The sequence below is a fragment of the Ochotona curzoniae genome, unplaced genomic scaffold (genome assembly GCF_017591425.1).
Source record: "Ochotona curzoniae isolate NIBS_2020 unplaced genomic scaffold, NIBS_Ocur_1.0 contig_3819, whole genome shotgun sequence".
NCBI classification, from domain to species: Eukaryota; Metazoa; Chordata; class Mammalia; order Lagomorpha; family Ochotonidae; genus Ochotona; species Ochotona curzoniae.
The window spans coordinates 32,637,921-32,651,690 of NW_024466004.1; the positions used below are offsets into that span (position 1 = coordinate 32,637,921).

The window sequence follows — 13,770 nt, forward strand, 5'->3', positions numbered from 1 at the left end:
ACTATCATGTGGGCAGCAGAGGTTTTGTGCTTTAACCTTACTGTTCTTTAAATAAACACCGGGGAAGCTTATATCCAAAGTGGTTGCTGAAGGTGCATGTTGCTTGGTTGGTTTTTTAACAACCTATCTTTTAGTTTTGTATTTTAGAAAGAAAAGAAAAAGGTACCTAGGAATTTTTATATCCCTTACTCATGGGACTGTTGTGATATGGTGGGATAAACTGCTGCTTCAGACATGGATGTCCCATATATAAACTGGTTTCCAGTCAGCTCCTTGTGGTTGGCCAGGGAAAAGCAGTAGCCTGAGTGACTGGGCCCCCGCTCCCCACGTAGGAGACATGGATGAAGCTCCTGGCCGTGGACTGGCCCAGTTCCACCATTGTGATCATTTGGGGAGTGAACCAAGAGATGAGAGAGAGATCTGCATTTCACACTTTCCTAACTGCTTTTCAAATAAATAAATCTTCAGATGCTTATTTCACAAGAAACTCATTTAAGCAGAACTTGATACAGCACATTACAAATCACCCTCATGTTCTTAGTACAGACATCTATTCTCATTTTTTTCATACAAAAATTTGAATTCTTAGAATAACATAAGTGCATGCAAAGTTTAAGAAGTTTTCATCATTCTTTTTTCTCTGGATATTAAAAATTTTTGAAAAAGTGTTTATGTAAAGTGTTTCTTGGAAACATAGCTTACAAAAATCTAAAGAGTGAAGTATTTACCATGCATAATGGAAACTTCGCAGTAGCCAATCAATAAAATATTTAACTTTCTGCTAAGGGCATTAGAAACTTTTTACATAATGGCTGCTGTGATACAAGAATGCCTGTTGAAACTATATACAATGGGCTGTATGTGTTACCGCCACCCCCCGCGAAGAAGCAGAAAAGGTAAAGAAATCATGAGACTTTATAAAACAGTATAGAAAAACAAGTTTTCTATTTATTTAAAAATAAGTTTATAGTTAACTACATTGCAGGGACAGGAATTCTTACACATACATTCTAGTTTGTATAAAAGGATTCAAAGAATTATGCATCAAAACTAACATAGAAAGTGTCCACATAACAAGAAAGAAAAGGTCCGATCAGTATGTACAAACAGAAAGGGCACTGCTATTCCAGGTGCGACTGCCGCTCTTATAACATGATACACAAAGTCTGGAAAGAAAAAACCCAAAAACTCCAATAAAGCTAAATAATTGGCTTTAAATTCTGTTCCTTATTACACACAACAGAATTGCTTGTGGTTGAACAGTTTTCTGTACATAATAAGAATTTTAATTTGAAAATGTGTCAGTTTCAACTTAATCCTTTAGGTCAGTCAGTTTTAAAAAAATTGAGCTACATTCTATACATGTCTAAGTATCCTGTGACAATTTCTTTTGTAAAAGATCTTTAATAAGACCTTGTCTTTTTGCACTTTTAATATGGTCCAAAAATGTAACTTTCTATTTTGGCCTGTTTTGTGATCATCAACACACGCACAACCCTAAGTGTTAACAGCATGTGTCGCCGTCTTAAACGTGCGTGCATTCATCCCATCATGAACCGATTTTCTTAGCTCCTTAAACGTAGAAACTCAACTACATACTTTTATTTGGTTTGTGCCATATAAGGTTAATTTCCTGATAATTTTATCTGCATTTAAAATATTTCAAGATAGCAAAACTAAAATAATGCATCTTATAGCTCAGATTTCCTATTCGTTTTGTTGTAGTGTGTACAAAATGTTCTGAGCGCCCAAAGTGGTAATTACAGTCTTTCAACTCAATATGACCTCCTCTTGGGTACTAGACATAGTTCAAAATGACTTTTCATTTGGAGTGCTTGTCAGCATAATTAAGAACAAAATTAGTTTCTTAGTAAACTTAATTTTACTTCCAATAAGTTGGAAATTAGGGGAACTAAATGGAGAGGCAATCAGAGAAGCCAAAGGTATTTTTTCCCTTTTTTTTTTTTTCAGTTTTACTAGAAAAATAAATTCTAATCACTGCTCAACCAGTTATGTTAGAAATACTTTCTCAGTTAACAGGGCATTTCCCAGAAAATAAAACTACTTATCCTATTGTAGCTTTTAAAATTATATATCTCCTTGTATTTAAGGAGAACACAGCCCTTTAGTCACTTAAGTAGCTTGGTCCATTCAACCTACTCAAAATAAATTTCAAGTGAATAAAAAACTTCAGAATAAATTTTTCTTTAAAAAAAATTAAAGATCAAAAATTGCTTCCAGCTGACATTTCAGAGATATACATGTAGGTAGGAACAATATGGAATGTCAGAAATAAAGTAAATGCTGCTAACTGGACAAAACTAATTTGCAAACAATGTTTTATAACCAACAAATAACTATCACTAAGATCACATCAAATATGTTATTTGAGCATACATAAACTTGGTAAGATGTCTGGTTAACCTAGTGTCCTGCACATAAGGGACAGTCCTGAACATTAGAATACATGTTGCATGAGGATCTTTTTTGTAATGGCCATCAACGCAATTCATTTCTAAACCAAGCCATACTAAACTTAACCTCCTGTCTCTGATGTGAGCTACTCAATCTGAAAGATATTTTATACAGATATTCTAATTACATTTAAGGAGAAAGACTGCTTTGTAATAATGCCATCAAAAAGTTTTTAACATGTGGTGAAGTTGTCCAATAATTGAAACAAAGGTCAATAATCTTAGTTCATAAATATCTGCACTAAACAGTCCAATGCCGTGAAACTAGATTGCAAAGGAAAATATTTAAGTAGATACTTATCTATTGTCCACAGCTATAAGAGGATAATTAGAACAAATTTAAACCTGGGAAATCAGAATATCAGGAAAAGGGGAGAAAATCTTAGGGCTAGGAACATAGAAGCCAATTTGTACTTTCTATGCATGTAACAAGTTATATTTATGAAGCTTTCGGTATACTAGAGATCTTCCTATTCACCTAAAACTACAGCCAACATTTTCTCCCATGCTAACACACACTACACAGATGACGTTACTGTATCAATGGAGATGCTTTTCCAAGGAGCTATAAATAAATCAAAAATGATGTGATGACTTGGATTTCTGAGTTCCAGTTCTGAGATGTATAAAAGTTGATTTATAAAGTATAACTCTATCTGGTAACACTATCACATTTTTGGGTGTTTGTTTAAAAGAATCTGATCTTTTCTTTTACTAAGAAACCAGTGTCTGATAATGCCCAAGTAAGTAATAAATATGAAGTGTCCTTAGAACATGACTATATTTTTCTTGATAAGAGGAAATATGATATTCATTTCCTGGCTGAACAGTTGGAACTAACCCATACCTCATTTTTCCACTGCAAAGACTGTATAACGCTCATCCTTTTTCTGTACACACCCTGAAACTGTACTGTGGTCTGTTTTTTCTATCACAATGCAGATAACATCAGGAAATTATGTATTTCAAAAAGACTGCCTTCCAAAGCAACTAATTAATGACTTAAATTTCAAACACACTATTATTTTTAATAATGGTGTAAACTGACTCATTTTGCTAAACATCCAAGCCATCCATTTCTGCATTATGAAGAGTTTACTGAATTTTAATTATATAGTTAAATATATTTGTTAGAAAAAAATAAATATACAAAAAAACCTAAAAATTTTGAAATTATTTTTCAACTGCAAAATCACAGCAATCCAGTCAAAATCTGGAAAATGGTTTACTTAATTTCACAGGAGATGTTCTGTACAAATTTAGTTACAATCTAAAAAGCCCAAATGCATCACTTTTCATTCTTCAAGACAGTTAAATGACATTGACATTTATCCTTATCAGAAGTAAGAATGAGATAATTATGTAATGTATTTTGCCAAGGTTCAATTGAAGACTTTATTTTTCTACATTATGGTCATGCTGACACATGTTTTCCCCATCCTTATTAAAAATGTAGTATCTGAAAATTTCGGTTACATTTTTGTACCATATTCAGTCCTCAGAAAATACTACATTCTTTAAAGTTTTAAAAAAAATGGACAATAATTTTTAAACAATAGAAATGGCATTTATGTTGGTTTTTAAGGTATAAAATAACTGTACCATAAACAAATAAATAACTGCTTTCCTTTTCTATAGCAGTACATATAGCAATACATTCTCCTAAGTCATATAATTATCATTTACAATAGACAACTTAATTTTACTAATGATGCAAAAAAATAATAGAATACAAGGCACAATCATTAAATGGAGTTTTTCTTTTAGGGTGTATATTGACATACCAGCGTGATAAGGATACCGTAAAAAGTGCAGAAAAAACACAATGTGCAATGAGACCACTGTATAAAACATGATTGCATAAAAAGTGATTTGGCCTATTTTAACCTTTAATAATTGAAAATAACCAATCTTCCCCTTAAAATTAAACTATAAAGTATGACATTTTAAAATTATTTTTTCTTCTACCACTATCTAAAAAATCCTGAAAAAAGAATTTATACCTGGGTAATAGTAATATAAGTATGTGTTTGTATATATATTTAATTATACCCATTTATCAATATATACACATACACACACAGACACGTTTCTTTGTAAGTCATTTTAGCCTATTAGATATGTCTAAAGTTTAGAAATGACATTAATCCAGATCAACAAGTAAACATCAAATCCCATACCTTTTTTCCTGTATTTTCCTTGAATCCTTTAACCACTTAAACATTCTCTAAAACATCTCTGTCAAAGGACCCACCAGTGCATTATTTTCTATTAGTTTAGTACCAAAAAAGATATATTTCAGCATAACTCTTTAATAACTTGCTCTTTAGAATATATAGCCTTTCCAATATTGAAAAGTGTATGCTGTCCTGACAGTCAAAAACACGCTTTCTACTGCACTGATTCTCAGTCTTTGGCACAATAAACAGAGATTGAGTGATTGATATTAAGAATCAAGGTCTGAAAAATTAGACAGTCAAATGTTTCCAATGTGGATATGTTCCCTTTTCATCAGTACATTTTCTCTTAAGTTTGGCAGAAATGGAATAAAAGCAAGAGCCTCCTCTAGATACGCTGTTGATGAACATTCTATGGAACTAAAATTAAGTTTTGGGGTAGCAAATGGGAATCTTTATCTTCAGAGGAAATACATTTCTTAATTTACTGCTACTCTATGAAACATCTGTGCATGACTTTTTTATATCAATAAAATGTACCTTGGTTGTTCAAAAATAACTTGTTTTAACATGATGACATGCTCTATCACTAGGAATATTATACTCCTTAAGACTGTAGCAGAACCATCTTTTCCATAAGTAAATCAGGAATCCATTATAGATTCTCTTTTGTTTCAAACAGTAAATGAAATGAATGTGGAAATGCATAACCTATCTAACGGCAATAAATAGCAAACATTTAAAATATATATGTATATATTTATATATATATATTCATTTAAAGAGTGAAGTGTCTTGTGGTTGTTTTGTTTGCAAATCAAATCTTAACATTCCCTAATCCACCATAGCAGCAAGGAAGCAGAAGCCTTAGTTCCACTTATTCCTTAACTGTACCTGCTTTATATGTTGAAGTAAAATATTTTGCTTCATGTTACCAACCAATTAAATTAGCTTTTGCTTTTTCAGTCAACTTTCGGACTCGTCCTCTACTAGAAGTTCCAAAAGTTAAAGAGGTGTCTTCAAACAACAGCTGCCTTTGCTCTTCCTCCGAGTCATCCTCATTATAGAAAGCTGTCCTTCGACCTTGGTTTCTAGTTCTCATGTGGGGTTCAGAGCCTTTGAGTTCTTCAAAGTCTTCTTCCTCATCAATAGGATCATCTGTCTTTTTTCGGTTACTTCTCCTTAGCACTTTAACATTTGCAGGAACTATGAGATCTGAATCAAGTTTTTGTGCCTTCATCTTCCTTTTGGGTTTTCTGCCACCACGACTCTTTTTCTGTAACAAGTCGTCCTTAACAATATTAGTTTCAGAAAGAAAATTACATGTTGAAGAAGGGATCACTTCATCTCTGATGGGATGTACATTATTTTGCTCTGAATTTTCTGGCTTTGTATACTGTAGCTTTTTGGGCTTTCTACCCCTTTTCTTTTGTGTAGCTTCACCACTACTGTTATTAACTTCTACTTTGGGTTTTCTTCCAGGTCCCCTCTTCACAAGTTTTGATGGCTGTCCTCCATGGCCATTTACTTGAATGGCTCCTGTTACAAAAGAATTGTTCTTACAATCTCCTGGAAGGGAAAAATGGAACATTTAATAAATAAAATCTCTTTTTAATTTAATTCTCAAAGTAGTGAAAAAGGCTACTGGTACCCTTAGAAGTGATGACATAAAACCATTGCTTTTTACTAAAATGACAAAAACCAAGAAAGATTAACTGCTAAAAGACATTTTCAAACTAAAACTCAGTCTTAAAGCAGTTATCAATGACTTCATGAGAGAAATGAAGCAAAGCTGAGAGTAAACTAATTGAAGTTAAGACTGTATTTGATAAAACTGGGAATAGCAAATGGTTCTCACTTTTACTTTCTATACCAACCATCTTAATACAAGAAGGCTTTTGTTTTCACTACACAAAATGGATCATGTTAATTTGTATAGTTTTAACAAATTCATGAAACAAAAATTTTAAAAGATGATTTTATCTGCAAGGCAGAGTGATAGGGACAGTGGCAGAAAACAGAGTGGAAGAGGGAGGGAAAAAGACAGAGGAATTTGTCTTTGAACTGTTTGCACTCCAAATGGCTGCAGCAGCCAGAGCAGAGCCATAATGAGGCCAGCAGCTCAAAATTCCATCTGGATATCCCAAGGGTGGAAGGAGCCCCAAGAACTTGGGTCATCTTCTGGAGCTTTTCTAGATGCATCAGCAGGGAGGTGGATCAAAAGCAGAGCAGGTGGGACTTGAATAATGACTCTAACATTGAGACAGCGGCATGAGAAGTGAAGGCTTACCTCACTATAAGCCAAACCCCAGCATTTCATTGAACAATTTTACACTGTATTCTTACCTTCAAGTAGCGTATTTATGAAAAAATAATTTCAGTGTACAATTCAAGACCTTTTAGCTTGGTAATAATAATAAATAGGCAAGCCAATTCCCTGCTTTCTTACAATCATTTTGATAATATACAATAATTTTATTAGTATTACTAATGTTAATACAGTATTCTCTTACATGATCCCTTTTGACTATGATGACTTCTTTGATTTCAAAGAAGAGCTAATAGACTAAATGTTTCTTTACAATCCCTGGAGGTACAAAGTATCTCTACTTTCAGTCCTCCCATGCAAGGGGCATGGTATAGTCTACCTGCTAGAAAAACCTAACATCCATTATACCCATTTGATCTCCAAAAATACTACTATGGTTTTTATTTGTCATACTAGCTACAAAACTAAAAATGTTATGCTTGTTTACAAACTATGTTCTTGGAAAACCTAAATGGTAGTTTTCTTCATAGGGTCCTATGTGTGAGTGTGTCTGTTGGGGAGAAGAACGTGGGAATATGCATAAAGTAGGTATTTTCCAAACAGTTACATTAAAACCGATGATACTGATGATTGTGTTTTCTTCACATAAACACTGCTGATGAAGTGGGGGGGACATCTCATTCGAAAACTGTTTTCTATGCAGAATTCTAGCCATTTTCACAAGAGAATTGGATCTGGGAGCAGACTGCATAGGGAACTTGTGGGTTCACCTCTGTGGGACTACAACACCTACCAGTTTGTGCAGGGAGCTGGGGGTGGTGACAGGTTGAGTCAAGCTGGACCCAAGCTGGGCCAGGCTATAGCATTCACTGCCACATGCAAAGGCTGGGATTGAGTACAGACTATGCCAAGTAGGGTCAGGGTACCCACCATCACGCAAGAGATCCAAGGCTGGAAGCAGATGTGGTAGGGGAACTTCTCTACTAGGCCGCAACACCCAATGGGGAACATAAGAGCCAGGCACAGGAGTGAGCCTAGCAGGGGAACTGTGGGCACTCCCCTGCTGGGCTCCAGCTCCCATTGGTGACCAAGAGAGGCAGGGCTTGGAGTGCCAGGCTGGTCAAGGCTACAGCATCCTTCAGCATACATGTTGGCCGGGTCTGGCTGAGCTAAGCTGCAGCCACTCATAGGAGTCAGAGGAGATGCAAAACGGAGTGGACTAGGCCACAGCACAGGTAGAAACTGCGGCTGGGAATGGGCCTTGTGGCGGTCGCTCAGAGTAGGCTGTGAAACCCACTGGTGTGCATGAAGACTGGGTCTGTGGTGCACTGGGCTGGATTAGGCGGCAGCATCCATCAGTTTGTGTGAGACATGTAGCTAGGGGTGAAATGACTAGGCAACTGTTTCCACTGGTAAGCCAGGTGCACACAGGAGTCATGTCTAAGGTCACTCCAGGTGAGGTTTCCTGAGTACTTCGCAACTAGACCACTAGATTCAAACCCTAGTCACAGGGAAAACCACAATATATGTGGCCCAACTTTGGAGTGCATGTATTGGAACTGGGCCTCCTCAGTTGCTGATACCTGTGCAGAGGACAGTAAGCCCAGATACACGCGGGGGACATGACAGTCAGGTCATCAAGGCCAGCAGGGGACATCAAGTGCCTTGTCAGAGGATGCAAAGCAGAAGACGTTGAATAACTTTCCTGGCCATGCATTGCAACAAGTTTCTAGGTCTGTGAATGCATTAAGGTTGACTTGTTCAGCCAACAACCTTGGGGAGATTTTCTCAACCCTGGTGCAACAAAGGCAACAATGTCTCAGAACTATCAAAAGCACTCAGGTAACACCCTCAAACACTCTTCCCCACACTGGGGTATCTAAGGCATCACCAAATGTCTGTCCTCCATCCCTGGGAGCTAATGAAGTTCAATATCAAGGTGTGGCCTCCTGTCTTTCCCGAACTGCAGACACAGGAGAAAAAAGGTCCATACCTTGACCATCCACACCCTAATCAAAGACCCACATGAGCACACATCCCCCTCAACTAAGTAAAACAATTAAAAAAGAAAAATCCTGAATTTAATCAGGGATCGTCCTAGCCTCTTTAGTATGAGAATCTTTTCAACAGTCTTTAGATTTTGTTGTTTCTGCTTCTGTAATATCTCCATTGTCACTTCCATGGTCTTAATTCAAGTATACATGAATTTTTGCTTGGATTATTTTTTTAAGTTCTCTAATTGAACTTCCTATCTCCTAAGGGAAATAGATACAAAATGAATAATTAAGTATCAAGGTCCAGACTTTTTTAGGGGTAAAGAAATATAAAATAGAATGACTTTATCAATATTTAAGTACCACAGAAGGTAATGGACAGGGTTTCCTGGGATATAAAGAATGAAGTATTTGATTTTTGTCTAATGAAGCCAGAAAAAACCTTAGAGAAGATGATACTTCAAACAAAACTTGAAGGGTAGCGGAGACTATTGAAGTAGAAGATAAAAAGGAATTCTAGAGAAGGAAGAAGTCGTCAAAGGGACTTCAACGTGGTTTATTATGGATTGGACATAAAGGGAAAACGATACTAAGACAATATGTAAGAACCGAGCGATGAAGGATTTTGTGTAACATGCTTAAGTAAAAAAAAAAAAGTAACAATCTGATTCCATGTATGATCTGAGAGAAGAATTCATCTTAATTCTGTGTTTTATGTAACTGTGCACATTCAAATAAGCCAGAAGAGAAATGAACAAAAAGATATCATTGGTTGCAATGTGTAGATGGACTCACTCGGAAAAGAGTTGAGAACTAAAATAGGCAGTTCAGTTAGAGAACTAAGAAAACAGTCTGAGAAAGAGATCATGCAGGCTATGTTAAGGACATGGGGAGAGACAACAGAGAGAAGAGAATGAATTTAAAGATATTATGGAAGCAGAAAAACCAAAATCCAGAGTGTTAAGATTCACATACAAAACAGAAGGGTTGGATGTTACTGATTTTAAGCTTATGCAACAGGTAGGTAGTCCCCAAAGCTATTAACTAAAATCAAATTTTAGTAGAGAAATTAAATTTTAAGTGACCTTTCTGGGAAGACTAACGAAGAGGAAATGTTTTAAGACACACTTCAGAGATCATGATACAAACTGTTTACTTTAGGGTTGTCAGTTGTCAAGAAGCCTTATCATTCTAACATGCCATATGGTACATTTTGTTACTTTCTCTAGCTTTCAAACATGAGGGCTTTACAAAAACAACGTCCAGTTTAAGGAAACTGCAAGCATAACTGTGTTAAAAATTGTATACTATACAAGAAATTTGGCAACCCAGATGAATGATCATTCAGTAAGTCAGTTACCATATCCTATCCATTAACAAGTTAAAAAATGCTTTCTAGCAGCATGAATGTTAGGATTGGGTAACTAAATCCAGCTTAAACTTTGAAGATATATTTCTTTAGGTCTAAAAATATAAATTAATCTACAATACACTTGTTATTTCCATTTAGAAGGCTTTAGCCTTAAATTTATCACATGACATAGACTGTGACGACTTTTAAATGAGAAATCCCAAAAGTGACCTATGAATATTAACTGTGACAAAGACATCACTTGTAAGAATCTACTATATCTTGAAAGATATAAGTAATATCTTACCTGGCTCAATGACAGCTGATGACTTGGAAAGAGCAGATGTCTTTGAGAGGACAGATGATTTCATTTTTCGTTTTACTGGCTTTTCCTTTTCTATATTTTCTTTTGTAGAATTATTTCTAGTGCCATGGCTAAAAGTGGATTGACCAGGACTTGAAGAAGTAGTATTCAGGGCTTTGGAATGTTTTACAGAATTCTCTAGTACTGAAACAACATACAAAATTAAGAGTTGCTGAATCTAAAAACCAGCAAAATGGTCCAAAATGTTTCTGTCTCAAGTTGTATGGCTTAGCCAAGACAAAGCCTGGGAGATAATAAAGCCTCTTCAGGAAGACTACCCAACCAGAAAGTCTTTATAACTGCAGCCATTTTTGAATCAATCTAGTTATTTCAGGATTATGTAGGCAAGTTTAAGCAGATTGCCTAAGTCTGCTTACTATGATTTAAATTCTGGGAGTTTGGATCAGAGTTTACACATTCTTTTCTTTGATTATTATTATTGTAAAGGCACTTTAGAGAGAGAAGGAGAGGCAGGAAGAAAGATCTTTCACCCACTGGTTTACCCGCAAATAGTCACAACGGCCAGAGCTGAGCCAATCTGAAGCCAGCAACTTTGAGCTTCCTCAGGGTCTCCCCAGTGTGAGTAAAGGGTCCCAAGGCTTTGGGCTGTCCTCTACTGCTTTCCTATGCCACAAGCAGGGAGCTGAAGGGGAAATGGAGCAGTCAGGACACCATCTGGTGCCCATGTGGGATCCTAGCACTTGCAAGGGGAACATTAGCCAACTGAGCCATTGCGCTTGGCCCTAATCATTTTTCTATGCTGAAAATCCTAAGCTACATTTTTTTCAAAATTAAAGTAAAGCAAAAAAATTCAAAGCAGAAAATCAAGAAATAAAAAATAGTGTGATGCTACTTACTGCAAGCCATGGCAAAGTAAAAGCTTAAATATACTACCATACATACTTCAATTTAGAAACTGTAATTGACACTTACTTGTTTTCCCTGGCATTGCAGATGTATTCACTTTTGAAATAAAAGTCTTGGTGGATGAAGAAGTAGAAGGTTGCTCAGTGACCACTGGATCTATAATGACTCGGTTGCTTCTGGTTCGAACTACAGAACTGGATTCTGTTTGACCATTTATCTGAGCAGCATTGTGCCTTGGTGGTATTGATCGTGAAGGTGTAGAAAATGGAGAGGTAGAGATTTCTGACTTAAGGTGGGGTTTCAAGATCCTCTTTTTCCGTTCAGGGCTGTGAATAAAATACTACTGTTAGTCATTTGTATAATTTCCTACAAATAAATAAAAATTTTATAATAGTGTTGGATTCAATACTTGAACTATTATGAAATATGTTAAAACATGAGATTTGTAGTGGATTTCATATGGTGTGAGCCTTTGAAACGTGACTATTTAGTGAAGGATTGAAGGACTGCTGTAAATGCTACAGTTATGACAGAAAGCATGATACCATCACTATCCTAAAAATGCTGTTTTACTGTACAGATTTAGCAGTTTGAATTTAAGCACTTACACTAGTAAAGCTTTAGTTAAAAGATAAAAAATCCTCCACATCATAGGAACTTGCATGTCAAATATATCATTCTGCAATATAGGGAATAGTAAAGGAAGTATTAAAAAACACCACGTTCTGTCACATAGATGACAAAGTTACAGATCAGTTAATGCCATGCAAAGCAAATTACATACCTTGATGCAGCACTACTGGAAACAGAGCTGCTTCTGTTTCTTTTCTTTCTTCTTTTGGAAATGGCATTTCTTTTATGAAAACGAAGAGCGGATTTATAATCTGACAGAACTGAACTAATGTGTTCTTCGAAGAAAGCAGAGAGGCGCAAACTCATGCTATATATCTGGGTGGGGCGGAGGAAAACTATGTTGAAACATTCCTCATAAGAAAACAAATGTATATTCAACACAAATTATAAATTAAACTTTGTCTAAAATTTTAGAATTTAAATACTACTTTTTATATTCCCCTTTCCCAATCTTTTTGTAAAAAAAAATAAGTATTATTACAATTAAGTTATTCATGTGTTAAGAAATGCTCTAAACTTTGAGATTTTCAAAGAAAAGTCTTACTTTGAATTCATATGGCTCAGACAAAACTCTTCATAAATTCTACCATGCAAAAACTATCCCTGAGGGTCTAAAACTGTTTTCTATGACTATCTATTAATAAGTGCACTATTCTTTCTCATTCATCCCCATATATCGATACTTATAATGTACTGCCTGGCCAAATAGAAGTAAATGATACACTTATTTTTGTAAATCACCCACAAAAATGCTGCTTTCCATTACTGGAAAAAAACAGCTGAGAAGCCCAGATGGTTCTATCACATGCCAGGATAACTCATCTATGACATATATACAATACTTCAATCGTCAAAGGATTATATCAGTGTTATTTCACAGAAAAAAATGAGTAGAAAAACAAATTCCTTTCCATTACTAGACCACTCAGAACACAATAACTTTGCTCTAAACTATAAATTATAGCAGTATTTTGTTATTTAATAAAACTTTCTTCCAATTAGACACAGAAAACAATTATATACCCTTGATCTTTTGCTTGGTGTATATGCTTTAGAATTACTAAAAATAAGTCTGACATCTTTACATAATTCCATTGGTGACTCATAATTCCCTGCTTCTAAAGTTTCTCTAACAGTGGCAAAATCCATTGGCGTGTCAATGATGTCTCTGTAGTCCTAGAGGAGGGAAAACAAGCATCATCATCATTATCATTACTAAAAAACTTTACTTCTCAGCACAGAGACTAATATACAATTTCAATATTGCATGCCAAGTCCTAGAACTTTTAATAATCAATCTCACAAAAAGTTCCAAACTTTAAATAAACTGCATGGGAACTCTGACTCTTTAACAAGCAATTATAAGTATGCTAATATCCCATTTATGTAGAAGTCAATCTTTCAGTAGCTTCAACTTTGGTAACACATCAGAGGTTTGCAGAACTAAAAAAAAAAAAATGTGAATTCAAGGTGAGCACTAAGGTATAGCACTCTCATACTTCCTGAATGGGACACCCACATCCCACATTGGAGTGCCAGCTTCCCCAGCTATTCCAGTTCAGCTTTTTGTGCTTGTTTCAACAGCACATACACTAATTCCAATTCGGCTTTTCACTAATGCACACTGGGATGCAGTAGATG

General features: G+C 35.5%; 1 protein-coding gene across 3 annotated transcripts in view; it reads right to left on the reverse strand.

Annotated features, from left to right (window-relative positions):
- Nucleotides 1-928: 928 nt before the first annotated feature.
- Nucleotides 929-13,770, reverse strand: part of LOC121158719 (pleckstrin homology domain interacting protein) — a 123,973-nt gene continuing 111,131 nt past the window's right edge. For all 3 annotated transcript variants that reach the window (XM_040983659.1, XM_040983658.1, XM_040983660.1), the window contains 5 exons: nucleotides 13,153-13,305; nucleotides 12,281-12,444; nucleotides 11,563-11,822; nucleotides 10,573-10,773; nucleotides 929-6,220 (listed from right to left, as the gene is read on the reverse strand). In XM_040983659.1, the coding sequence (XP_040839593.1) occupies nucleotides 5,583-6,220; nucleotides 10,573-10,773; nucleotides 11,563-11,822; nucleotides 12,281-12,444; nucleotides 13,153-13,305 (1,416 nt within the window). In that variant the 3' untranslated portion in view covers nucleotides 929-5,582. The remainder of the gene's footprint in view (nucleotides 6,221-10,572; nucleotides 10,774-11,562; nucleotides 11,823-12,280; nucleotides 12,445-13,152; nucleotides 13,306-13,770) is intronic.